The sequence below is a fragment of the Ambystoma mexicanum genome, chromosome 6p (genome assembly GCF_040938575.1).
Source record: "Ambystoma mexicanum isolate Mex_15411 chromosome 6p, UKY_AmexF1_1, whole genome shotgun sequence".
Classification (NCBI taxonomy): Eukaryota; Metazoa; Chordata; class Amphibia; order Caudata; family Ambystomatidae; genus Ambystoma; species Ambystoma mexicanum.
This window is the reverse complement of record NC_090935.1, coordinates 1379016456-1379041629: the sequence shown is the minus strand read 5'-3', so window position 1 is coordinate 1379041629 and position 25174 is coordinate 1379016456. Positions and strand designations below refer to the sequence as shown.

At 41.5% G+C, this 25174-nt stretch overlaps 1 protein-coding gene across 2 annotated transcripts in view; it reads left to right on the top strand.

Annotated features, from left to right (window-relative positions):
* The window catches only part of LOC138510440 (phospholipid-transporting ATPase ABCA1-like), a 2356352-nt gene that overhangs the window by 1872100 nt on the left and 459078 nt on the right, over positions 1-25174 (top strand). For both annotated transcript variants that reach the window (XM_069626098.1, XM_069626099.1), the window contains exons 37-38: positions 10374-10489; positions 23825-23969. In XM_069626098.1, the coding sequence (XP_069482199.1) occupies positions 10374-10489; positions 23825-23969 (261 nt within the window). The remainder of the gene's footprint in view (positions 1-10373; positions 10490-23824; positions 23970-25174) is intronic.

Genomic DNA, 25174 nt, shown 5'->3' with positions numbered 1-25174 from the left:
CTCCAAGTGATCTTGTAAGGTGGGCTAATTTATTAGGCAACATTGCTTAGGGGGCTGACCCCTTCCTCACTTTGAAGCTAAGCAGGGTTGGTCCCAGCAACTGCATCGATGGAAAACCCACTAAGCTGTAGATAGATCTTTTTTTTAATGATTATTGACTGGGAGACTACAAATACCAGAATGCAATTCAGCATAATGCAAAAAAGGTCTCTGAGTGCAAAATGTTCAACGACTGACATCAACATGGTCTAAAAAAAAGTATGCAGATGCTGTGTGTTACGAGATATTTAAAACTAAGAAAACTGTGGACTCTCACCCACCATTGCAGTAACCGGGACCGCCCCTGCTTAGTTTCAAAGCGAGGGCGGATCCAGCCCCCTTAGGCTTTGTTGCTATAAGTGGCCATGTAAGGTGGGCATAGGGGGCTGTCCCTTTCCTCACTTTGAAGCTAAGCAGGTTTTGTCCCAGTTTCTGCATGGATGGGAAACCTTATCTAGCTGTAAATATATCTGTTTTCTTTTTATTATTGACTCAGAGACTACAAATACCAGAATGCAATTGATCAAAAGGCAAACAAATGATCCCTTGAGTGCAAAGCTTTCAAGGATTGAAAGTAGCACGGTTTAAAAAAAAAATAAGAATTCGGATGCCCAGCCATGCAGTAACATGGACTGATCCTGCTTAGCTTTAAAAAAAAGGAGGGGGTCTGCACATTTCTCCAAGTGATCTTGTAACTTCAGCTAATTTATCAGGCAACATGGAATGAGGGGGCTGGCCGCTTCCTCACTTTGAAACTAAGCAGGGTCTTTCATGGTTACTGTATGGATGGGCAACCTGGATGGCTATCACTATAGCTGTAAATATATCTTTAACAAACAAAACTCTAACCATTATTACACATACGGCTGGCTATCTGTGGTCCTTTATAGCCTTGAATATCAGAAAAATATCAGCAAATATTGGAAAAACGGCAGAGAATAAAATGCTTCACAGGCCCTCACCAAGTGCCCCCCTCATCCGTGCCAGCTCCCTCGACTCCCTTGATGGCTTCTCACCTGCCCTGCCCTCTCCCTTTCCCCCACAATGCACACTGTTTCTGTGAAGCAGTTTGCTTTGAGATGTCAGCTATTCAAGGTTATAGCCGAGGTTACAGAAAGCTTCATGTTGCAAATTCAGTCCCTAGACCCCTTCCTACTCCAAGATTTCACATGGTGCCCGATAGCCCCTGCCTGCCCCCCCCCCACCTCTGGCCTGATGACATTTGCATCTTTTTTTAGCTCTATTTCATTTTCCCATCTCACCGGCTATATCCGTGACTATCTCTCACATTGAGAGAAAAACAACATCACGACTGTTGCATTTCTAAAAACCCCAAGATATATCTAACTATTTTTGAGCAAGGGGCACCATGTTCTCCATCAAATATTCAAATATTCAAATAACTACTGCACGAAATAACCCCAAACCACAAACAGCATGCCTTTGAACGATTCAAGCTCAAGTTGTTTTGCACCTGGTCCATATCCGTCCAGCGGTTTGGGCTGTGCGCTTTGGCAAAAATTGACCTTGATTTCTTTGAGAAAATGAGTGGGAAGTAGGCAGCAACTTTGGAAAACCTTTTTTATTTTTTAACAAATCTTTTTGAAGTTTTGCAGTCTGGCGCCGCTAGAAGGCTGGGCACAAATCCCTAATCACTTACGAAGTTTCAGCCAAATCCGTTCCTCGAATCAAAAGTTATTAACAATAGAATTTTAAGGGGTTCCTAAGGCAATCTGACTGACCTTAACTATAGGATGGAAAACAAATGTATTAAAAGTTTATTCTAGTTTGCCTTGCACGTGCAAGCTGGATTTGCAATTCTCCATGTATTTGCAGCATTTTAGCCAGACATAGAAGCTCTTTTCATGTGGACCTCTTGACAGCTTGACCTTTAGAGCTCAATACTTTCAAGGACTGACAGTAGCAAACCTTAAAAAGAAAAATGCAGATGCTGTGTGTTTTCTTGGTGTGTTATGATATATTTAAAGCTAAGAAAACACACAGCATTTGTCTCACATCCGTGGAGTAACCAGGCCCAATCCGGCTTAATTTCAAAGCAAAGAAGGAACCATCCCTCTCAGGCCATGGGTGCAGTGCTGGTAGAGGGTGTATGTCTGGGGCATGGCTTAGCGCCGAGGTAAGATGGCCACCTAGAGGCTCGGCTCCGCCTCATGAAATATTCAAATTGCATTAGGTTTATTATTTTTATCAAAACTTACCTTAAATCCGCTGCACTATGCGTCGCTGTCATCCGGGAAGGATCGGTGAAGTTTCTGCACGTCTCTGACGTGTAGAACTGCTTTTTCAGCAGCAGGCTGCTCTCACAGGATAAGCATCAAGTGCATGTCGGAACGCGAGCCGCCCCTCGTGTGGAGAGGTGCGGCGTTGCGCATCAAGCGACGCGCCGGCTCTGGCCTAGAATACAGGCTCATCCACAAAAGTGCGCCACCTGCTGGGGAAAGAAAAAAAAAGTAAGAAGCAATTAAAGAACTAACTTTTGAACTAACATTTAAACATTACACATGGAAATATATTAGAAAAAAAAGAAGTGTTACTGACAATATATTTAAGCTGAGAGAAAGGAGCAAAGGGACTGCTGCTAAAGATTGGTGATATAAGTTGTCAATTATAAGAGCAGATAGGAAGATCACAGAAGGGGAAGTGAAGAAAAATAATACAGACATACGGATTAAATTAAAGCATTAGGCACTTTATTTTGATTGCCTTCTGTATAAACACTCCTCTCCTTTAAATATTATTACAACTGCCACATCTTCTTGCTGCAGTTTTTTTTTTTTTATTTTTTTTTTATAATGAACATACAGATTGGTCAATAATCACCCAACCTGCACACCTCCACAGCAAACAGGCTTGCTCCTCTCTTCATTGCAAATAGCACTGGAATACAGTGGTTGGTCCACTCCAGGTTTGCATAATTTCCCACAGGATTTCTTAACTCTCTTAATCTTCCGTAGTGTATGCCTTATTATTCTCGGTTTTTCCATTTTTTGGTCTCTTTATTTAAGAGTAAAACATTAAGAATAATATGGATGTAATAATTATATACTATGAGAAATCATAAATAATATCTACAAATATCTGTAAGCAATTGTGCAGCTATGGCAACCAGCAAAGCTAACCAAAAGAATGGTTCCTCTTCTAAGGATGCTACTCCTCTTCAACTAATCTGAAAAGACCCAAAAGTGACTCACCACCTCCATTAGGTATTTCAGATCCGGCTATTATAGCCATTCTTGCGGAAATTAGGGCACTTAAACCCTTCATAGAAACTACAAACACTAAACTACAGCAATTAGATGAAAGGTGGATGGGAGTCACCAACAGAGTGGATGAGGTGGAGAAAAGAGTTGGCGATCTTGAAGACATATCCCCCAGGGTTGCGCAATTAGAAAAATCTATTAAAGAACTCCAAAAGCATAATGAAGATTTGGAAAATCGAAGCAGGCGCAATAACCTGCGCATCTCAGGCCTACCAGAAGGAGCTGAGGGCACCGACCCCATTGCTTTCCTACAAAAATTCTTACCGGCCATACTACATTTGCCCTTGGAAACTACATTTAACATTCAATGGGCCCATAGAATTGGTTAACCCTCAGTCTCTTCCACATCTTGTCCGATGCCAAGGACACTTATATTTTACCTTTTGGAATACTCTCAACTACAACTTATTATCTCCACTGCAAAAGAATGCAAATCACTCATTTGGCATGGTAGCAAGCTATTTATTTCACAGGAAAGCACGGCACAAGGAAGAAAAGTTTTTTGGCATTCCGTCCTGCTCTAAAACAACTTAATATCCGCTATGGCTTATTCCACCCATGCTCCTTTAAAGTAACACACGAGGGTCGCACAGTAGTATTCGATGGTCCAGCTGACTTGAGGCTCTTCATACAATCCATTAAAAATGACGGCATGGACACCTCCTCTCCTGCAGCGGCCTCAACATCACCTACTACTTGAAATCTAGTATTTATAACCTTGTTTTCGTGTTATTATTTACCTAATGCAATGATTATCCAAGTATATTAATTAAGTGAGGCGGGCGCTCCTTTGGGGTCCCTCTTCCACTGATGGTCGCTCTTTTTCTTTTGGCGACCCAGTTGGCGTTACCTATCCCTAATATATCTTTCCTCCCTGATCCTTCTCCCATGTCCTGTTTGATCTCTAAAGTCACTTATATGACATTGTCTGTGTCCTCTCAATGTTTGATCAGACCCCCCCCCCCTCCCTAATCCCCAATGTTTTATCCTCCTGTATAACTATTTGGGTATATATGATCTGAAACACATGAAAAAGGATATGTTATTATTATTGTTCTACAGCTATAAATTGCATGTATATCAATATATTTCTGACTAAATGATCTTTAAATGCATAACATGGAACATCAAGGGATGTAAGAATCCTATCAAAAGATGTAAAGTCTTATCTCACTTGAACATTTAAACCAACGGTTGCCTCCCTACAAGAAACTCACTTATCCCACAAAGAAACAATGAAACTGAAATCTCTCTGGGTTAAGGAGGTTATCTCCAGTCCAGCTATATCCAAGAAAAATGAAGTTGCCATATTAATCAGTAAAAAACAACCCTTCAAAATTCTTGCCCAAGATGCTGACACCAATGGTAGATGGGTTTGGGTAAAACTCCTAATTGACGCCACACAAGTATCAATTCTAAACATCTATGGGCCCACATTACCAGATCCCCCCTTTTGGAATGTGATTAAGCAAATGATACTTAAAAATAACTTTACCAATTTGATAATGTGCAGACCGAAAATCCAGCTGCACGTTTAAACCCAATAAAACTCACAAATCCTTTATTAAATGCCTAGCGGAAACAGGACCAATTGATTCATGGAGGTTTTCTCATCCCACACAACTGGACTATACCTTTCATTCCCCCCTTCACAACACATTATCACTTCTTGATTATATTTTTGCTACTAAGACCCTATCTGGATCCATTATAGATTCTAAAATCTCCAATATTATTATTTCAGACCACGCACCGGTTATCACATCCTCTTGCCTTACAGATACGAACATAGCTGCCTCCAAGTGGAAACTTAATAATTTCCTTTTAAATGATTCACAGTCTGAAAAGCTTTCATTCAACAATATTTCAATAACAACCAAGACTATGATACCTCTATTGTTAATAATTGGGATGCTTTCAAAGCGGCCCTAAGAGGCCACATAAAGGCCCTCTCAGGTACGAACAAAAAACTTAGGAAAAAACACCTAGATGACCTTTATTCTAAACTCACCTTTGCAGAGCAACACTACTATGTTGACACTAACTCAACAAACCTACGACAAGTTATTAAAATATGCTTTGAAATCAATAAAGAAATTACAGAGCTTGTTGCAGGTACCATACTTAAATACAAAACAAAGATATATTAAACATCAAATAAATTGGGCAAAATGCTTGCTTCCTATTTAAAAACCTAAAGGAAAAAGTTCAAATCTCTCACATTGAAGACACTCAACTCATCACCGGTCTGATGAAATACTTGAATGCTTTAGGAAATTTGATACTGATCTCTATACTCCAGAAAGCTCTATCCCCAAAGACAATATTGATTCCTTTCTGAACAATATTAGTCGCACCACATATCCCAGAGTTGACCTATCTCACCTTGAAAATGATATTACCCCCTCTGAGATTACTGAAGCTATTCACAGCCTCAGTAAAGGCAAATCACCGGGCCCCGATGGATTATCCACCGAATTCTACAGTAAACTATCCAAGTATTAACCCCAAAACTGAAAACACTTTTGTCATACTTCATATCACAAAAATGTTCCTCAGGTTCCTTCTCAGAAGCTTTAGTTATCATATTCCCTAAACCTGATAAAGACCCTACCCTTCCCAGTAATTATCGACCCATCTCCCTTATCAATATAGAAAGCAACATTTTTGCCAAAATACTAGCCAACAGAATTGAATCCTCACTCCCAAAGCAGATCAACCAGGGTATGTAAAAGGACGTAACATATCCTCTAATGCCAGACTCCTACTTAATGCCATTAACCTAGCAGCTAAAGATAAAAAAGACACTCAAGGCTACGCTGCCATTGCATTGGGTGCAGAGAAAGCTTTTGATTATATAGATTAGAAATTTATGTTTCAAACCCTACGCTGGCACGGCTGTGATGAAAAATGTATTTCACTTGTTAAACTTCTTTATTCTGCCCCCAAATCCGCTATCTATTTAAATGGACAAACATCCTCATTCTTTCCCTTGCTCAGAGGAACGCGGCAGGGATGCCACTTTTCACCTTTGCCATATATCCTCTCTCTTGAAACATTACTAGAATTTATAAGATCGAATAAGAACATCCCGGGAATTCAAGTAGGTGCCTCAATCACTAAAATAGCCCCATATACAGACGACAATCTTATCTTAATCGAAAACCCCAAACTTCATATTCCTAACCTCTTGGATGCACTATTGCAGTTCGGTCATGTTTCTGGATACAAATTAAATAGACAAAAATCAGAAATGATGCCCTTAAATCCTTACTGTCTTAAACACGACATTGAAATTTTCGCCCTCAAATGGTGCTGTGGTTCCATTAAATATTTAGGACTTCGTTTTGCCCCTACTATTCAAGAAACGATCAAACTCAACACTATATCGCTACTGGATACTCTCAAAGATCTTACATCCAAATGGTCCTCACTTTACCTTTCCTGGTGGGAACGTCTAGATACAATTAAAATGATGCTAACTCCTATAGTTCTATACTATCTGCAGCTTCTCTCCGTTCCATTATCCCTTTCCTTTTTCAAATCCATTTATTCTATACTACTAAATTTTCTTTGGGGAGTAGGAAAAAGTTAAAGAATTGCTCTAACTAAACTTAAAGCACCCTACGAAATGGGAGGCGTTAGATTCCCTTACTTTAAGTTATACCACTCTGTGTTTCTCATAAAACAGTCTCGCCAATGGTTCACGGATCCCAAATTTGCTGACACCCCGACTTGGTGTACATTAGAAAAACACACAGTTAAACCACATAATATTACTCATTGTATATACATATTCAAACATACCTCAAAAACATTTTGGAACCTATCAAAGTATCCGTTCTAGCCCTACAAACTTTTCTCTTTCCCCATGCTAAAACCCCCAATAAGTATCTTTCCCTGTTACTATGGCACAATAAGAATATAGTAATAAATAATAAGATCCCCAATCGCAAAGCGTGGATTAAAATAGGAATAAGATTCATCCAACACATTATAGATGGTCCTTTCATTCTCTCCTTCCAGCAAGTCTCTACCATGTTTAACATACCCAAGACAGATTTTCAATTTTACAATAATTTAATCAACTCCTGTCTTGATGCACTTGGCCATTTTTCTTATGAGATTCTTACACCAGACGTCTCAGACTACTGCACCTAACCATGATGAGCGAAGTAAGAGCCTCAAAAATATATAATTTGCTCACCTCAACATTTAATGTTTGCCCAATTCGTCTGAATGGGAATTTGACTTAGGTTACATATTTGAAGATCATATATGGCTCCGCCTGTTTTCCAAAATTAAACAATTATCGGTGTCAGCAAATATTACACAACACTATTACTTCTTCATTCATAAACCATTCATTACTCCGGCCAAATTGGCTAAGGCTAACCCGAATTAAGATGCAAAATGCTGGTCTAGTGACTTATCTCCCGCTACGTATATGCATATGTTCTTTGAATGTTCATATATTGTTGAATTTTGGCATGAAATATGGAAGTTTCTCAAATGTATGTTCTATGTAGATGTTCCATTCTCCTCTGTAAAAATATTTTCAGGAAGCTTGGCCATCACACATACATTCCACCTGATTCAGCCAGAATATATGATCTATTTCTTTGTACAGCCTTAAAATGCATCACAGCTAACTGGAACGACTCTCGTTTGCTTTCTACCAAAGTCTGGTGAAATATGATTTGTCTTACTCATAAATTGGAAATGTGCATGGCTAACAATCAAAATACAATTCCTAAATACAATGCTAAATGGTACTATTTCACCTGTTATCTTAACTGTTTCAACGCAACTGCTCATGGTACATGAACCTATATCCTTATTTCTTCTTCATTAACTTGACAACTATACTCATATTGAAATGCCTGGTCAATAGTACTATAGAAATGAACAGACCAGTTTCAGGAAATAATCTATTATACCCCCCCCCTCATCATGTTCCCATCTGTTTCCTGTATGTCTCCTGTATGTCTCCTAGTACGTCTCCCCATATGTCTATGCTTCTCTCCATATTAGTTACTCTTTGCAGACTTGATTTACAACTATTCATACATTATCAATAATATCCACAACTCCAAGTCTACTCTAGTTTAAATTGCGCATTAGTGAATTTAACTAATGAATATGTCATAAGAAATCACAATGTGTTTGTCAAGATCATTCACTCTGTTAATCCTTTATGGTTACCTGTTTCGTTCAAAGTCTGTAACTTGTTAACACATGTATTATACTCAATATTTAGAACAATAAAAATCATCATTAAAATAAAATAAGAGGGTGTATGTGTATCTAGATATTTCCTAATCACTTCTAAACTTGGTACTTGAGGAATGCTTTTGTAGTGTGACATGGAACGTCACCAAAGGATAATGTAGTGCAATTCAGTGTCTTTTAATATGTGTATTATTTCAGGGATGACTTTTTAATAAGAGGCCATCTTAAGAACAAATGGATTAAAGAAAACATCAACGCGAGTGGAGAGTGATAAGAATTCTCACATCGAGTAGGCTAGTGCTGGGTTTGGGGCTTTGCTTGGTGCTAGTTCCGAAGCTGTTTTAGTGTTATTGGTCCTTTCCTGTCTCTATGGGTTTGGATTGACGAATTTCTGTGTAAAGTGTGCAGCAATGAAGGCTCAGAGTTATGAGGATATGATATGATAGGTTGTTTAAAACGTGCTTAATACCCAGAGGTTTCTAAGCGTGGACCTGGGGATCAAACCTGTGTTGCTTCATGCCGTCTTGCTTCCAAGGTGAGCACATTGCCGATGTGCTATCCTCCCGAAACAAGGATGCAGTCTGATGTGTTGTGGACTGAATTTTAAGATGAAAAATATTTTATGATATTAAATATGCCTTTCTGGTCATGTTGCCCAAACTCTCTGCAGTGAGCACAGTGAGCTGTTTTGCTTTCATTGTTTCTGTTCTATTGATTGGAGTTGGTGTACTATAATATTTTTTTTCTTTTAGTAAGTGGTTTAATCTCCAGGTTGGCTTGAACTTCATGTTTTCTTTCTTGCACTGGTAAAGTGTGGGATGAACCAATTAGTGACTTGCTCCTTTTATGAGTATGAGACAGCCTCTTTGGGCCATTGTGTCAAAAGTGTGTAATATATACGTATGAAGGTTGTCAAGTTGGCTATCTGGCGTGCCTGTCTGGCTTTTGGCAGAGTTCGACTTTTTTTGTATACTTTTTCCAGATTCCAATCCGGTTAGGTATGGCCTGATCAATGTTGTGGGAGCATTTAGGATGTTTGGTAATGGTACAAGTTGGGTGAAGAGGGTGAAGTACCACGTAAATGAATGTGACAGTGGCACATGTTTATGTGAAAACCTAGAATGATGAAAAGCTGTCATTCATGTTGGTTGTATGACATCATCTCACCAGGCCCTGAGAGGAGATCAATCCATGGCTGATTATTAATCATAGTAAAAGTGGCCTGACTCAGTCTCCAATGGAATCGCCTCCATCTCCACAGACCTTCCAAAACCTCTTTCCAGGTCACCTATAACCCATAAGCACTCCCTACAACTGCCTCTATTGTGGGGTTCCTCGGGACTCAGGGCTTCTGTGACCATGGACCAGTGGCACCTCGAGAGTAGTTGCTGGCAGCTGCGGAACCTTGCGAAGCATGAGCAAGACTTCCTGCGGCATTCCGTCTAACCAGATATTGTGATTCTGTGGGTGAAGGCAATATGCCTGTGCCAAGCCATTTGCACGAACAGGCTAACTTTTGTGAACAACACCCCCCCCCCCCCTCGGACGGTTGGAATGTGCGGTTTCACTCCACTTGTATCCACCCTTTCCATACACAACTGGAGAACATGTGTTTGAGATGTGGCCCCTTCATGGTTATACAATGCATTTTCTGGATGTGCTAGCATTTGATGCATCTCTCCATTTTAACAACTTAAAACAAGCTACTAAACGCACAGGCCACTATACTCATGGGAACATATGTCTTGTAATGCAAATACTAATATAACAGACTGTTTTACATTTCTACACATTTTCAGACTATTTCCTATTCTTTTGCAGTGCAATTACCTGGTTCCTTGCATTATCGTGATTGTACTATTTCTGTGCTTCCAACAACAAGCCTATGTATCAGCAGCAAATCTTCCTGTCCTTATTCTTCTGCTCATACTCTATGGGTAAGTTGCCACTTTTGACTTTTCAAATGATAGCGTGCTCATGTGTATTTCTATAAAGGTGGGACATAGTGTGGATGTCTTCATTTACAATCATAGAGGAGGTTCAATCAAATGACAGTTTCCTTTTTGGATTAATACAAAAGAGTAAGAATATTGAAAAGGCTGTGGGAATGTAAAAAGGTGCTTGCCTTTTTTGGGAATTCAATAAATGCAGGTAACTAGCTGGTGGTAAAGTAGTGGCTGAGTATGTGTATCCTTTCAAGGAGGATGCAACCATTTTGTCTTTTAATCCATGCCATTTGGTACATGCCAGGGGGTTCACGGGAGCCACCAGATATATAAGTATATATTACAGAGTCAGAATTTGGGTCTCTGCAGTTACGGTTAAAATGGGATCTCTGTAGGAACATCACATATAAACCTGCTAATAAGTTTACAGTCAGCAATTGGGACACTGTAGTCATGGTATTGTTGGACGTATGCTTAGGAACAATACATTTTAAGTTGCTAATAACTTTACAGTGTTAGAAATTGGGACCATGGGCCTTTTGGTGGTATCTCAGTGGTAAACCTGCTGAGATACCACCAAAGGGATTTCCGTTACTGCCACTTGGTCTGGCGGAATTACTGCCGGAATACAAGTGGCAGTATGATGGTGTTAGTCCGCATTTGTCAGTTCCACAGGACTCCATGGGGATTTCGGCAGAATTACCATATTTTGGTGACAAGGTGGCAGAATTACCGCCAGTATTGTTCTGGAGCTTTTTCCTCAACCTTACCTCCAAACCCAAGGTCCTGTGTACAGTTGGGTGTATAGTTGTCTGCAACCTTGAGAGCTCTCTGTCTAGGGTTGAAGTAGCTATGCATGAAATAGCATTGCCCTGCAAGACAAGGATATGTTTCTGGAGTTGAAGACTTGCTTGTGATCCAGGGTAATCCAGACTTGGACCCCTTGCTCACTGTGCTTAGAGAAGCAGAAGGTTCACCTCACTGATTAGGCCAGAGAAGACCAAAAAGAAACATATGTTTGTGGTTGCTGTTGGTAAGCTTGGTTAGAGGAGAATTGCCTAGCATTTCGGTGATGGACTGCCTATGTGGTTGTGACCAGAATGATATTCAAATGTATATTTCTCGTCTGTGAAAAGTGAGCTAAAATGTGGTTGTAGACCCTCATGAGTGGGCCCCTTCCCATAGAACAGTTTATTTGGACGTGCTTGTTCTTGGTAGAGTAGCTCCCAGGGTGTTTTTTTTATTGCTTTCGAGCTAGATTGCATTCCCACAACACTTTGCACATGTGGCTCATATGCAGTAGTGCTGTGACATGTATGACTTGGCTCAAATGGCTTATTGTACTGTCATTTTTCAGGTGGCAGGGTTGCTACACATCATTTTAAAACCACCATAACCTTGCTGGTGGTTGATACGCATACACAGACTCACATTATTTGTAAAAGAGTAAAGGTTAATAATACCCATGCACCACTAAAATGTCAACTCAACATTCATAAGCTCTGTACACCTGCTGGAAGAAAGGAAGTACTTCTTTTCAAGTGCCCCTTCCACAGACAAGAAATGTTCTTGAAATAATCCCACTTACCTGAACATCTCATCACGTTGAAGGCTTGCATTCAGCATGCAGGGCACTCATCACCACAGCCAAAAGAAGCTAATAAAATAGAACAATCATTAAAGCATTTACCATGAGCAGAGCAGTCTTGCAAGCTGTGTAGAATTTCATAAACCCGGCGCCCAAGCCTGCAATACTGTAATCCACTTACAAATCCCAACATCACCAGCAACTTCCTTACTGATGAGGTAGCCAAAATAAGGCAACACATTTACAGCTGCACACAACAAAGGTGCCCAAGCCATACCAGTCCTCAAGATATCAAGATGGGTCAAATGCAGGATAAATACTACAGAAGATCTGCCCAATACGCTTTGAGCTCTAAAACCCACCACCTACAACGGCAACATCCCCCCATTTCTATTGTAGAGGTCATCACAGGTGACAAACTCCTATCACTTCCCAGCATATTCAACACATCTTCAAAACATACCTCACAGAAGCCAGATTCACTGAAAATGGGACAGAAGCCCCCTGCTGAGGAAATCCACACTCAACCTGGCAACCTGGATGACCCGGCCAACTATTGCCACAGCATGCATCTATGTTTCCTCATCAAAGTAAGCATAAAGATTGTGCTCTACGGTTTCATGAAATGAGCACACAGCAAAAAATACAATTGGACTACCAATTTGGTTTCCAACAACAGTGCAACGCAGAGACTGCTACCATAAAAGTTATCAAAGACTCTCTGCATGTTCTAGACAAAAGGGACCATCGCTTACTTGTCCTCCTTGACCTTTCTGCTGACTTCTCCATCATTTTCCATGAAGGCCTACTCAGCATTCTAGCCATGTGCATGAACGTCCTGCAGTGGTTTACCTCCTACCTCTTCAACAGAGGCCGACTTGTTCAAATGATCCCCAAAAGATCCCAACGCTACCAAGTAACCTGCAGGGTCCCTCAAGCTTCCTCCTGTCCCTGCCATTTCCAACCTATGCATGTAATCTCTGCAGAAACCCCTCACCAACACCGACATCAACTCATTCCATTACACAGATGACACAGCTGCTTTACTTAATGATTAATTCCATCAATGACAACCATTGACTTAATCACAGTTTTTTCCATCAGCGAACACTGGATGTCAAGTTCCTACTGGATGTTCAACCAAAAAATACCATATTCATTCTTTTAAGGAAACCCACAAAGCATTCACAAGTCCAGATTTAACTTAACTGACATGAAGCACAAAATATTACCACCTCATCTCTTACGACTACTGAATACCTTAGATGTATCATAAACTGTGACCCCCATGTCCAAATGTGCCAAGAAGACCAAAGTAGCATGGTACTAGCTTGCAACCATCAACAAAGTTAAGCTTGTCACCCCTAACCTGAGTTTCAGAGATGTAGTCCAAGCCCAGCTCATCTCCGGCCTTGACTGTAGCAATACCCTTCTCGCCAGAGTTCCATATGCCATGTTAACCTCTTGGAATGTATGCAGCAGCACAGCATATAACAGGACTAAGATAATGTATCCACATCACCCCCATACTAAAGGAGATGCACTGCCAACCCTTTCAAGCATGTATCATGTTCAAGTTAGACTGCATTGCCTACAAAGTCATCACAACCAAACCCCACTCTAAATGGATGAGAACATCACCATCTCTGGAGATCAGTGCACCACCAGAACACTAAATGTCAGACTAGAAACAGAACTGCAGGAGGGATTAACAGGAAACAGGCCTTTTCCTGGTAGGACCCATCTATGGAACACATTATCAACATATTTGGTCTCATGATTCCTACATTTCAGGAACAACTTAAGACCCTACTATTCAAGAACATCTCATTTGCTGATCACTGCAATCAACTCTAAATGTCCCACTCTAGAGCTCCCCTTCCCTACTCCCCCTACTCATATCTGTTTGCCTGCTATCTCGACAACCTTCTAATAATACTAGGGCCTCATTACAAGTTTTCCAGTGTTCTGGTGGTAAATCCCCCGGAATACTGCTGAATGGAATTACTGCTACCATCACTTGGTCTGGCAGAATTACTACTGGATTACTACTGGATTACGAGTGGTGGTATGGCGGTGTTTCTCCCCATTTATGAAGTCCATAGGACTCCATGGGGATTTCGGCAGAATTACAGCTGATGATAAATCCACCGATTTAGCAGATTTTTGGGCTTATCTTAATGTTATTACCTCCAGCATTTCGCTGGAGGTTTTACCTCCACTTCACCAACACAGTTTCAGTATTGGTGTGCTGTAATGCGGCGTTAATGCAGTGGTGACATAGTTAGCACTGCATTACCACCATGTGTAACAACACTGCCGCAATTGTAATGTGGCCTTAGTGTTTTCTAATAATTCTTCAAATGTCTGCCCTGAATACCATTGAATAAAGTTGTCCCTATGTCTGTCCGTGTCTTCATTTTATGCTTGTTCATTCATTCCGTGTGTGCTCTTTCATGTTGACCTGTGTAGTATTTCATGTACATGAAAGGTTAAAAATGATGATGCGTTTGATCAAGGTGGGTTCTTCATTTCGATGGTGTCTATTTGAATAAGCATGCCTCGTCTGGATATTTCCATAGTGCCATGTATGACCTTGTATCTTTAAAAAAAATATATATATATGTATATATATATATATATATATTAGATTTTTCCAACAAACATACATTTCCAATACATATGAATTTCAGTAATATTCCTTAACTATGAAGTTTTAAACATATTAATATTCCAAATTACTATAATAACAGCATACCATCTGGCCTCATCCTGCAATCTTATGCAATGAGCTAATATCCCCACAGCGATGGTTTCATATCAAGTCCAATGTAAAAACAGAACATAATAAATTGACATTTTATCTTTTACTTCATCGTTTTGGTGTTTTGTTTTGGTTCATCCACTTATTGCCTTCAAGTGGTTTCGTCCATGCATTCTGCACTTTTGTATGTTGTTATATTAGTGCTTATTGGAACTTGCTGTGTTGTTCGTTTTCTCTTTATGATGGTCTCCATGTGTTTGTGGTGGTTGCATCAGTTCATTCCACACTTTGATTATTTGCCCATTTCACGCCCATTGGTGCCACTCTGAGCCTACTGCGCATGTACAAATACATGAACATTGTTTTTCTTACCAAGTGAATGTCTGCTGTTTGGCTGATCTGCTTATCATTATATGTGTGGCATAAACAGCATCAAGGTAAGGGCAAGGTATTTGTCAAAAATCTCAGAAATCAGAGTGGACCATTTCAAGACATGGGGCCTCATTATGCGGTAGGAGGTAGCCACCCCCTTACCGCATACCGGTCTGGGTTCTCAGAATGGGTACTTACCGGGTATTTCCAGCCTTGGAGGACCCTGTAAGTCCCCATTCTGAGAACCATTCCCCATTCCCATTTCAGCCCCCAGAGGGCTCAATGGGAATGGGGAAGTAGCTAATAATGGTACCGCAATTTGCAGTACCGTTATTAGCTCTGAAGTCCCTTAGCGGATCCCGTCCTTAACACCTGGTCAGACCAGGCGTTAAGGAAGGGACCCGCTAAGGGACCTCGGAATATGGAGGTAAGGGATTACCGGCACCGGCACCCTTACCGGTGCCAGTAATCCCTTACCTCCTACCGCGTAATGAGGCCCATGCCTCCCAAAAACATGCTTACTATGGGGCTGAAATATCGAAAGCAAAACACAAATGTTTAAAAAACATTCCTGTACTACTTCAAATGTTCAAAGAAATGTATTGCATTTGGTGTGAGGATTTAGGTTCGGCCAGATAAGCTGCTTGCAACGTTTGGTGAACTTTAATAGATGGCCTCATCAGGGGTTGGGCGGTGTAATAGCGTCGAAAATGGGTGAACAATTGTGCTTTTTACCTCCAACAAAAAGCTGGAGGTGAAAGCCCCATTTTCTGCCCGGCTCAAGATTGTGTGAACCTGTAAATGCGGCGGTAATAGTGTTACTGCCACATTTTACTGCTCTGTCCAACCTGGATGAGGCCCAGTGAGTGCAAAGTTGACAGTGGAATACATGTTTTCATTTTATTATGTAAAGTGACATGTACTTGAAACTATAGAGTTGCTACTGTGACATATAGACAATATAGAGGATGGCTCCTTCCTTCCTGATGGTGCACAGGGTCTAACCCTTGTCTCATGCTTCCACCAGCTTTTGCCCATATTGCACTCATGCCAGCATTATACACAACTTGCTTTCAATCATTCAAAGCCCACTCCTACCTGGAATCACATTAAGTTGCAGACCTCTATGGATAGCTTGTGGGACAGATAAACCAGTAACATTGTTGTGTCCTGGCATCATGATGGTTAATCCTGATTTGGCAGTGCTGATGCCCAACACATCTCACGTACCATGGCCGAATAGCACAGGGAGCTTGGCACATGCTTAAGGAAAAGGGTACTCTCCAGTTTACTTGGCATGCTGTACTATAATAAAGAAGTGCACATTCACGCTGGGTCCATGTGAATTTGTTCCTGCCATTACTGGCAGAAGCAGCACTTCACTCTATCCCAAAATGGCAACAAAGGTGGGATCTTGGTAGATTCCCATTTAAATAAAAAAAAGAAATATATAGATATATAACACATTCAGTAAGTCAAACAACTGACATGAATTCTACAGAGGACATCATGTTAACCTCATCTATAAGCACAATCAAGTGTGCCAGTACACTGGGGGTGAAAAGGCAGTAACAGTCTAACAAACAGAGAACAGATCATGTGATGCATCCTCACATATGGTGCCCTCCATGTCTGACACTGAACCCTCTAATGCAGAACAGTCAAGTGCAGCTGTGATTTGTCATCCTACCATGTTCGACATGTCAGACCCACAGCCTCTTGGTCCATGATCGGAGTGATGATTGATATGATTCAAGAACTCTTTGGAGGCCTACAATGAGAATTCCTCTGACCAGTTTGCCAGATGTCTTCTTATCAACTTAATGTGGGATGAAGTTGACAATCTCGTTCCCAATGTGCCTTCCGATCAGATTACTCCTACAAGGGACTGAAGGAAGCCGTAAGTGCATATTTCGATCCACAACAGAACATTGATCATGAAAGACATTTGTCACAATATGAGTCCATGGAATAATTTGTGGTGAGGTTTTGCAAACTGGTGGCCCATTGTGACTTCCACAACTTCACAAATGAGGTTTCTACTTGACTTCACATCATTGGAGGATGCCTAACATCACTGTTTCCAAAGAAGCTGTTTAGATATGCCCTTCCACCTAGCAACCATTCTCATGATGGCTAGGCCTGAAGCAAGAGCTGAAGCACAAGCTGTGCAGATAGTAACTGGAAAAGAATCCAAAGGTGAACTGCTCTATCAAATCTCACATACGCTGCACATCAAGTATGGGAGCAGCATGCCGATGAGAAGATATCCAGCAAGAGGCAAGTACTATAGAGGCGGACTACCATTTTCACATGAAGAAAATGTGGAATGTCCTACCTTAGAGCAAAAATGCAGCAATTGTTACAAAGAAAACCACCTAGTGAACATGTGAAACTCCATACCCATGATGTGGTAAGTAAATGCGTACAAAGCAAGTTTGTCATAGACACGGCTGCGATGTTGAACATCATTTGCATGATTTGCATTTCTGTGTTCAACAAGATGATGAACCCGTAGACGCTCATGCCATCTGAACTGACAGTTTTTCAATGGACTGCAAAGGGCCTGGTGATAAACCATAGAAAATCACAAACCATGCTTAGATCCAAAGAGAGAAAATTGCCATTAGATGTTTTTGTACTCTAAGGGGAAAACCCTAGAAGCAATCTTCTAGGGCGAACAATGGCGATATTCGTGAATATTGTGGATGTGATTTTTAACATGAAATCTTCACACCCAATTGACATCGATTTACTTTTCTCTGTGCCATCTCAAAGGTGATCCAGTGGTGCTACACATTGATGAACCAGTGGTGCCAATAGTCCAGCATCCATGACGAATATCGATTCATCTTCAATCAGGAGTTGAGAAAGAAATCAAACTCCTACTAACAAATTATATAATTGAAATGGAATGGTCCCACTTCATGGGTTTCTCAAAATGTAGCTGTCCTGAAGAAACGTATGGTCAGTGTCATTGGCGCAACATGAATATGAGGCAGGCAAACAGGGCCATCAGGCAAGAAAGACATACAGGAATGCATCTGGATGATTTGGTAAATCTGCTTAATGCTGCACGGGTTTTCTCAGACCTAGACCACAACAAGGGGCATCATCAGATAAAACTGGTTGCATCATCAAGGTACATAACCATGTTCTCCATGCAATGGAGCTCTTTAGGTATAAGCGTCTAAGCTTGGGCATCTCTTCACCTGCTGAAATCTTTCAAGAAAGCATTTGTGAGGTGATCAGACACTTTGCGACCTGTTTCAATTACAGTAACAGCATTTTAATATTTGGGTCTACACTGGAACATCATGATCAGGTTCTCTCGCAAATGTGCACTGCACTGGTGGCGGCGGGTAAGCTGCTCAATGCAGAGAAGTGTGCTTTTCACAAGTCTCATCTGAAATTCTTTGGGCATATATTTTCTCACAAAGGCATGAGACCCAACCTGGGAAAAGTAAAAGCCATCTCTTAAATCTTGGCTCCCATGGACGTTAGCGATGTCCGGTGTTTCTGGGGAATGCAAGTTACTGCAGCAGGTACATCAAGGACTTTGAAACCATGAGCACATGGTTGAGAGAACTCATAAAGTCAGATGTGGCCTTTGAATGCTCCTCCCTGTGTGAAGTTGCCATCTAACAAATCAAGCAGGACATTGGCCTGGCAGATCAGGTGGTATACTTTGATCATTCACTATGCTCTGAGGTGACTGTGGATGCAGTCCTGTTGGCCTGGGGGCCAAACTTGCCAACATAGACCATGGAGGGACCCTAGAGCCATGAATGCCTATGCCAGCAAGAGTTTGTAATACGTTGTATGACATAGTACCCTCAACTGGAGAAAGAAGGGATTGCTGTGGTCTGGGCTTGTGAACACTTTCACATGTTCTTATTTTCATAACCGTTAATCATAGTAACCGACCACCAGGCCCTGGTCACCATTTGTGGAAATCCAGTGGAAAATGCCACCTTGCATTGCAAGATGGGGGCTTCACTTGCAAGATTATGATTTCAATATTGTTCACAAACCGGGAAAATAATACTATCCAGCCGACTTCATGTCCAGGCATGACCTACCTGACCAGGTATGGGATCCATCCATTGTGGACGAATATGTCAAATTCATCACCCAGACTTTGCCGTCTGGTGGTATGCCTCTCATTAGTGAATTCACTCACTAGATTAAAACCCTGCTCAAGGTACAAGAATTTACAGCATTCTGATGGTGGGGCTCGGTGACCCTGGAGGGCCGTCAAAGGAGCAATATATCAGTGGCAGACCTGTGTGCCTTCGCGCAAACACAAGATGAACAATCCATTTCCATTGAGAGGCTCCTCATGAGGGGCACTCACCTGGTCATTCCTTTCAGCCTTCGATAACAAATAGCTGAGCTCACTCATAAGGGACATTGTGGGGTGGCCACCTCAAAGCACCAGATTAGATATGCAATGTTGTTTCCCTGACTCAATGCTCTCATGGAAAGCACTATATAATCCTGCCATCGCTATCAATGTACCTTGAGGGCGGAGAAACCTGAGTCCCTGCAGCTGCCTGAGACTGTATGGAGCAAAGTTGAAGTCGACTTCTTTGGGCCTCTTAAGGATGGAAAGTGCTTGTTAATAGTCATGGACAAATGCTCCTGGCGATTGTGTTGTCCACATCAATGACTGAGGTAATTCCTGAAGTGGACAGCATTTTCTCAGTATGGGGAATCCCAGAAGTCCTCAAGTTGGACAAAGGGGCTCCCTTTAACTGGATAGAATGTGCCTGTTTCTAGCACTATATGGGTGATCATCACAGGAAGATAACTCCTCTGTGGCCACAGACCAACAGAATGGTCAGGAAATTCAGAAGATGGTGCAACTAAATGAGCAAAGCATCATGTCCCTCAATCAGGAGCTGTGCAACATGCTGAGAGACTACTTGAACTTGTCTCACAGCACAGCTGGGAAATGTGCAGCAGGGCTGTTGTGCCCAAGGAAATTAATGATGAGGTTACCATGCATACTGATCAGAGAAGAACAACTGCATTGAGAAGTAGCCACGACTGACCATGATCGAGATGAATGCATGAAAGCATATGCAGATCAGAGAAGACATGCCTCCTGGTCTTCCACTCATATGAGGTATTGGGAGCGGGTTCGCCGCCGACAAGTGAGGAAGTCAGAGTCTCCATTTAACCCTGTGCCCTTAACAGTATCTAATATCAACGTGTCCATGTTGACCGTGAGAACTCTAGATCGGGTGTTTACTTGCAATGTGTCTCACTGTAAGAAGTATATGGTGAAGAGTGAGGATGAACCAGAGAAAAAACTGCTTGGGGAAGAAGCATCATTTAGCTTAGGACCAGTGGAAGCAACTGAACAGATAAATACTTCTTCTCTCCTTGTCAGATGCATCAACAAACCTGTGTACCTCATTGCAGAGATTTGAGCACAAAGAGGTGATATTTCACCAGAAGGTATTTTGTTTGCATGGGGGGAGGGGAGGATTGCATCATGGCATCCTCACGGTCCACTGTGAATCGACAGTGCTGACGCCCAATGTGCCTCAAGTACCATGATGGAACGGTACGCGGAGCAAAGTGCCTGCGCAAGGGAAGGGAAAAGCAGCAGTTAAGTTTGTCTACTGTATTACAATAAAGAAGTACACATTAACGCTGGCTCCGAGTGAACTCTTTCATGCCCTTGCCAGCAGGAGCAGTGCAGAGCTCCACCACAAACAACATGAAATGCAGGAGCACAACTAGTCTTTGTTCTGTCACACCATGCCCCAGTTTGAAACATGTTCAGGGGATCAACTGGCCTCCAGTGATGGAATATGAAACAGGGAACGCCTTGCAGATTTGAGACCCCACTGAGCATGCAATATTTACAAGACTTGCATTGAAATCCAACTCACACATTCTCAATGCAAAACCTTTCAACCCTCAATCTTCGGCTTTGCTAATGTCTTCATGAGTGGGTTGGTTATCCAGATGTGGGCCTCTAGGCTTGGTGTGCCTAGGGACCCCATCTACACCCCAATTATGTTACCCAATAAGGCTAAAGCATGTCTATGGTTGCTTGTGATCTCATGCTGAAGGGATTTGAGTTTGCAGTTCATGCTGGATTATTCCTTTTCAGGTGCAAGTAAGCCAGATTTGCATAAGGACTTTCCCTTTCCCTAATGGATTGGCAGGCTGAAAAACTAGGGTATGGAGTGTTGCCCGGAACAATACCAGTTACTATAATTATCTCCAAACCTTGCAGCTGTCAACCTTCAGTTTTGCGCTTGACAACATATATTCCAAAATTGTAAATGTCTGGTTAAGTGAAGACAACTAAAAACCATTTTTAGGTAACTGTATGAAAAAACAGACATATTGATTTAGTCTGAACGACATTTCAAAGTTCTGTTCCCTAATTTCTCTCACCCTAAAGGTGTAAATACATTAACAAAATCCAATTAAATACAACTACATATAAATAAAGGGAAACTAGTAAATAGCTGACATAATACAAAACAATGTAATAGCCCAAACTTATGAATGTATGTGCATTTCTTGAAACATTTTTGAACTATCATATTATATTTAATGCCTGTCTTCAAAAGGGACATGTTTATATATCGGAGAACATCATTTCATTTAACCCCCCCTTCACCACGTCTCTGTAGTCTGTCACACATCTTAGTAGTCTGTTGACAAGAAAACATCAAAAAAGTTAGCAAAAAAAAGCCTGAATGGGAGATTTGCCCGAATTTCGGCCGTTCGAAAATTCTGAACGACTGAAAAGTTCAAATAATCCCCCATTCGGTGCTATGGGCTGCGTGGGCTGCAGGGGTGTCTCCCATACCCTTGTTCTCTATACCGTGAGCAGGGGATGTGGGGATGTCCCCCGCTGCTGGTCCGCAGGAAAGGACCCTGCGGCACCGGTTCCCGATCCCGGAAGTGAAAGGGAATAGGCGTCACAAGGACACAGAGATTCGGCAGCACACATCGAAGTGTGCTGCCGCAAGGTAAGTAGGGGGATGGGGGTGGTGGTGTGGGTGGGGGCGTGGACCAAGTCGGAAATGTTCAGGAGAGAAAAGAGCAAAGGTTATTTCGGAAAAATAATCTCCAGCCTTTTCTTCCTCGAACATTTCCGTCACAGGATTCTAACCACGATCCTTTTGACAATACTGGTGGATTCCAAAATGATCTCTGAATCTCGTCAGTTTATCATTCGATGTATTCATGCTGGGACCTCCTATTATGGGTCAGTAGTACATTTCCAAAGTAGTTTTATCATACTTCAATTTTGTGGGGGCTTGCCACTGGCAGTCTACATCTCCCTCACAATGTTCTATGGACAGACACCACCTGAATGCAATGATAGTGTGGTAATCAGCACTCAGCAACCCCACACATTAGAAGTCTTAGAAGGTGATTGAGCTTTGTGGAACTATACAGAAATAGAAATACACATATAACACAGATAGTAACACAATATCTAGAATGGACTTTCAGTCCATAACAGGGGGATCCATTTTGAATGCACAATATCAGGATGGGTAATAGTGGTGCCTTCCTTTGTGAATCGCAGTGCTGTAGAGCTGGAGAAAAAACATACATTTAAAAAATCCATCATTTTGCAACTGTCACCCACCTGTACCCCTAGTGTAAAAAATCAAATGTGCTGTGGGATGAGGGTAAACTTGCACAATTGCAGATCAGCAATTTCCATTTTCGATCTGAATTTGTTTTATTGACCCTGGCCAGTTGCCATTCCAATTTCAAATAAAACAAACATTGACAACATGCTGATTGGGTGTTGCTTTATTGCTTAACTGCATAAAAGAAACAGAATAGATGCAATGCTGCACGTGCAACACTGTACACGTAATTGCAGTATGTGACCCGGGCATGCCACATTCCATATACAGATAAACAGGGCGTGCACAGGATGTGGATTACCGCTTCCTATGCAGTCAAGTGATTGAATATCTTGGAAACTATATGAATTGGTCTGGCCAAGGGATCTGCAACCTGTGGCTCTCCCGATGTTTTGGACTACAGCTCCAATGAACATACACCATTGACTGTGCTAGCTGGGGCTGATGGAAGTTGTAGTCCAAAACAACCGGCGAGCCAAAGATTGCAAAACCCTTACTGCACCAAAGAAAACAGAAAGCATGCTGCATGCAATAAATTCTCCAGAATTGATTGATGGATATTCATATTGGCACGCTACACACCACAATACCCCTCTTTAACCATTTAGCGAGTGATCCCATCCCAATGAAGATGTACTGTATGGAAAATCGCTCCACTCTGTGATAATGAATTAATCTTTCTATTGTGTGTAATAAAAGCTTGTTTTTCCCATTCACTTTACTCACCACATCATTAGTGTTGTGCATGTTGTTAAGTTGAAAAGATGCATGAGATGACAACCACAAGTCAATGATGAAAAACCTATAGTCCCTGTTTACCTGATATTGTGGCATATCCTATGATGCACAGCCCATTGGAACGCTGTCACATCTCCACCAACTCTGAAAAGATTATGGATATTTTTTTTCCAAAAGTCATCAACCTTATATGACGTGGTTCTTGCTTCCCATCCTACTTGCAGATGGTCCATCACCCCCCTGATGTACCCGGCATCCTTCCTGTTTAGCATTCCCAGCACGGCCTACGTTGTCCTGACCTGCATCAACCTTTTCATTGGCATCAATGGAAGCGTGGCTACGTTTGTTCTAGAGATGTTTAAAGATGAGGTAGGTCTTAACCAATGCCTGCTGAATATTTTGTTTTGGGAGGTATGCAACCTTCAATTTCTGTCTCAGTCACCCAGAGTAATCCGTTTTAGGTCTCCGGCTGTGTCCATATACATTGCCTCGCTGCGCTTCAGCTATGCGTAATTCATTCCAATATAAGACTATAAACTATAAAAGCCAAGCAGCACCCTTCAGAAACTACAATATTTTGTTTGTGGGCAAATGGTACTGACATGTTCAAATTTAAGGTACTCCCTGATAACACCATCCTGCACATGCTACATGTAGGTCTGAAAGCTAAGCTGTCGCTCAATGAACTGCTTTTCGAATGTGGACTCCAGTGTGGGAACTTGCATGCTTTCATTGTGACCATTTGTGTTTGGGGAAACATGATTGGTATTTTATTTCCTCGATTGACGCCGTACCATGCACTTTATACAAAATACACCTGTATACACATCATGGAAAATGAAATGTTATGAGAACAGCAGGCGAAAGCACAGCATTCAATAAAGCTGACCCTTCTATTCTTAAAATTCTTTACTTGAACCAGATTGATGTGTTTTGCATGCTGACATGTAAACCCCAACAATGTTTCTTGCAACTGGAAATTGGACAAACAGTATTTTCCCAATGGCCCATTTTTGCGATTACTTGCCCCTTAATCAGACTTTTTCGTTTCACGGTAATTTACGTGGATCGGTTATTCCATATACCCTTAACTTTGAACAGGTCTTCACTGCATAATTTTCATCATTTGCACTTTGGAGTGCAAAATGGAGCTGTGAAGTCGAGGTGAAAATCGCATTCACGCCTCCCTTTTGCACTTCAAAATGCGTAAACCCTGCTTGCCGTTTATGCAGAGCAAGCAGCGTTTACTCATGGATTCCTTGGGAACCCATCTGTATTTTGCTGGTGTAAAAATGAGGCGGATTCCCGAGGAAGCCACAGCATTTACGCCAGCCTGAAAGGAGTCAGAAATGCAAAGTCTGATCCATGCCCATTCTCCTCCATACAGATACATTAAAACGAGATGTAATGTAAAATGAATATGTTAAAGGTTTACACATTGAGTTTAAGCATTATGTGTTCATTTGCTGCTCATCTTATTAAGTGAACGCCATCTGATGAAGTGTTTCTAAGCCTCATTTCAAATGGGGTGGCCTGTTACTCTTAAATGCTGAGGACGAGTATGTTCGTCGTAT